The sequence below is a fragment of the Eurytemora carolleeae genome, unplaced genomic scaffold (assembly GCF_000591075.1).
Source record: "Eurytemora carolleeae unplaced genomic scaffold, Eaff_2.0 scaffold30, whole genome shotgun sequence".
In the NCBI taxonomy this organism is placed as follows: domain Eukaryota; kingdom Metazoa; phylum Arthropoda; class Copepoda; order Calanoida; family Temoridae; genus Eurytemora; species Eurytemora carolleeae.
The window spans coordinates 602,243-604,927 of record NW_019396243.1 but is presented as its reverse complement, the minus strand read 5'-3'; the positions used below and the strand labels follow the sequence as shown (position 1 = coordinate 604,927).

Below are 2,685 nucleotides of genomic sequence, written 5' to 3'. Positions count from 1 at the left end.
ACTACCCCCCTCCCTCTCTTATAGTTCTAGTATACCTAAGATGAGAACCAATAAGCTGAAGTTTAACAGTAAGAGAACCTAGAGGAAATATATTCTCTGGAACCCGGGTTTGATCTTCCAATCTCTCCTGGTTTCAAAACACAATATTCTTTAATCTCTTCAAAACAGTGATTTCAACGGACTGTGAGCATTTTTTTGATTTCCTCAAAGGTGCAAAGATTCACAATTGTTACCCTTAAAAGCTTTGTCAGTACAAGCAGGAATGAGATATGCATTTTTTTGTTTATTTTAAACTGTTTATTTTCGATCGTGATATCTTGCTAATGTGACTTGCGCATTTCTTGCTTATAAGAAACAGTAAAAATACACAAAGTTAAAAAATAGAAATACAAAAGTATTGAAAGAAGTTTTTCAAAGATTCCAATATTTTTCCATAATTAATGAAATTTAAATATACTAAAACAAAAATATCTTTGAAATTTTTATTTTTTTATTTGTAAAATAGAGTGTTTGCCTTGTAGAAACTATCCACCAGGGTTTCAGGACTGGAGGAGAATAGCTCCAGTAGTCTCCGAGTACTTACAAGGTTCGTATCCGAGGGAATCTTTTCTCCGTAGAAGAAATTTATCAGAACCTGAAGAAACCAATTAGAAAATTTTAAAAATTTTAATTAAAATTATCAAAAATAATTGGAAGTTCATTCTTATGTTTTTAACTTTTTAGTTAGATTTAATATTTTATTAACTGAAAACAAACCTAAAATAAAAAAAATGTACTTGTAAAAAAATCCACTAGAGCACTTTTAAAAAATTAAAACTCCTTTCTACCGAAGTTTATTTCTATGTTTTATTTAGACATTTGATTGCTTTAAAATGTCATTAAACATCCGAGAGATATTGGGCATTTCCCTCAAGCTTTAATTTTCTAATCCCTATATCCCCTGATATTGAAAACATTGACTGATTGGTTTAGCCCAAAATAAAATATCAAAGGTATCTGACACCAGATTGCAAAGATATAAAAAAGTATCCTACCTTAAAGGTTTCATAAAGACTAACAAAGAATTGCCGGGGTTTTCTCTTCTCAATACTCTTATGCAGAATATCAGACAATGATTTAGAGGACACTTCCCACATCACAGAGAGAACACGCTCAAAGTTTGCTGGAACCAACCTATGCTTGAGAAATATCAGGTTCTCATCTAGGTACTGGAGAAGGTTTCTCCGGTCTGACTCATTAGCACAGTAGACCTGACCTTCGAACAGAAACCGTTCTATTGTCGGGGCCATCTTGGAGCCAACTTCTTCTAAAATGGAGAGAATTTGATTTTCAACATTTTCTATAGAATTCTTCATCAGGGTTCGAATAGTTTTTCTACAGGCGTCTGCAACCAAACCTCCTTTCTGTTCCTCTAGTTTTAACAAGACTCCTTCTATACCCAATTCACTGACAAATTGATTGATATAGGTTTTCACGTAATCAATATTATTTATGGCAAGACATTGTTCCCCACTGCACTGTAGGTTCTGATAGCGTAAGCTCATGATTTTCTTCTGTTCTTCGGCCTTTGCGCACATTTTATCCGCGTAGAATATAATTGCGCGGCAAACATCGTCTAAAATCCGCGAAATAAAAACATAACTTGTTTCAACATCGGGCCAGGACAGCTGGGTCCAAAATGTTCTGATCTGGCTAAGTACTGTTCTCACGTCTACGGCCGACGACGAATGACTACTTAAATCGTCGACTGGTTTCAAATCGTCCAACTGAACCGCCTTCACAATTCTCACCATAGCTTTATACAGCGCGATATCTAACCATTTAGCAACAGCTCTGATAAACCAGCTGTGAAATATAGTAAACTCCTCTCTAGGGTCCTCCTTCTCCTCCTCCTCCTCCCTACTGTGCTTGATCACGTTGAACCCGAGGGAGTAGAACTGCTGGAGAGCCAGATACAGCTCGTACAGTTGAGTTCCAACTGTTAAACTAGATTTTACAGCTAATCCTTCCTCTTCAGAGAATAGAATAGGTTTCATATCATCACACGCCTGTAAGAAATATTTTCAGTAAAAGTATTTAATTTACAAATATGGCTAAATAATAAATAATTGCATCCAACCCAATGTAAAATAGGGGCCTTGGATGATCCCAAACTAAATTATTTAAACTTGTATCTGTGTGATGTTTCTGTAAAAAGAATATAATATATTTATACTTTCTTAGTTTTGGGGTCTGGTTTAAAAAGTTGCATTCCGTATTCACATTGGTTCCCTTTAACCCGTTGTTTAAACAAAAATATCAAATTTAGCTTTGTTTTGATTTCCGACCATTGATATTTTCCAAAGGAATTTTCTCTGTTAAAGAGTGAATTGCGAATGTTTTAGACAAAAAATGAAATTGTCAAAATTTAACACTTTCTTCCTCTTTGTAATGTAATAATGTCCTCTTTGTAATTTACCTGGTCTATCAGAGATTTTGTTATTAGTGTAATATTCTGATCAAACAATATATACCTGGTCTATCAGAGATTTAGTTATAAGTGTGATATTCTGATCAAACAATATATACCTGGTCTATCAGAGATTTAGTTATTAGTGTGATATTCTGATCAAACACTATATACCTGGTCTATCAGAGATTTAGTTATTAGTGTGATATTCTGATCAAACACTATATACCTGGTCT

At 34.1% G+C, this 2,685-nt stretch overlaps 1 protein-coding gene across 1 annotated transcript in view; it reads right to left on the bottom strand.

The window, feature by feature from the left end:
- The window catches only part of LOC111699175 (protein unc-13 homolog 4B), a 25,448-nt gene that overhangs the window by 5,469 nt on the left and 17,294 nt on the right, over positions 1–2,685 (bottom strand). The window contains exons 13-16 of the mRNA XM_023469776.1: positions 2,624–2,683; positions 1,035–2,048; positions 515–634; positions 36–127 (exon numbers count right to left, since the gene is read on the bottom strand). Coding sequence (XP_023325544.1) covers positions 36–127; positions 515–634; positions 1,035–2,048; positions 2,624–2,683 — 1,286 coding nt within the window. The remainder of the gene's footprint in view (positions 1–35; positions 128–514; positions 635–1,034; positions 2,049–2,623; positions 2,684–2,685) is intronic.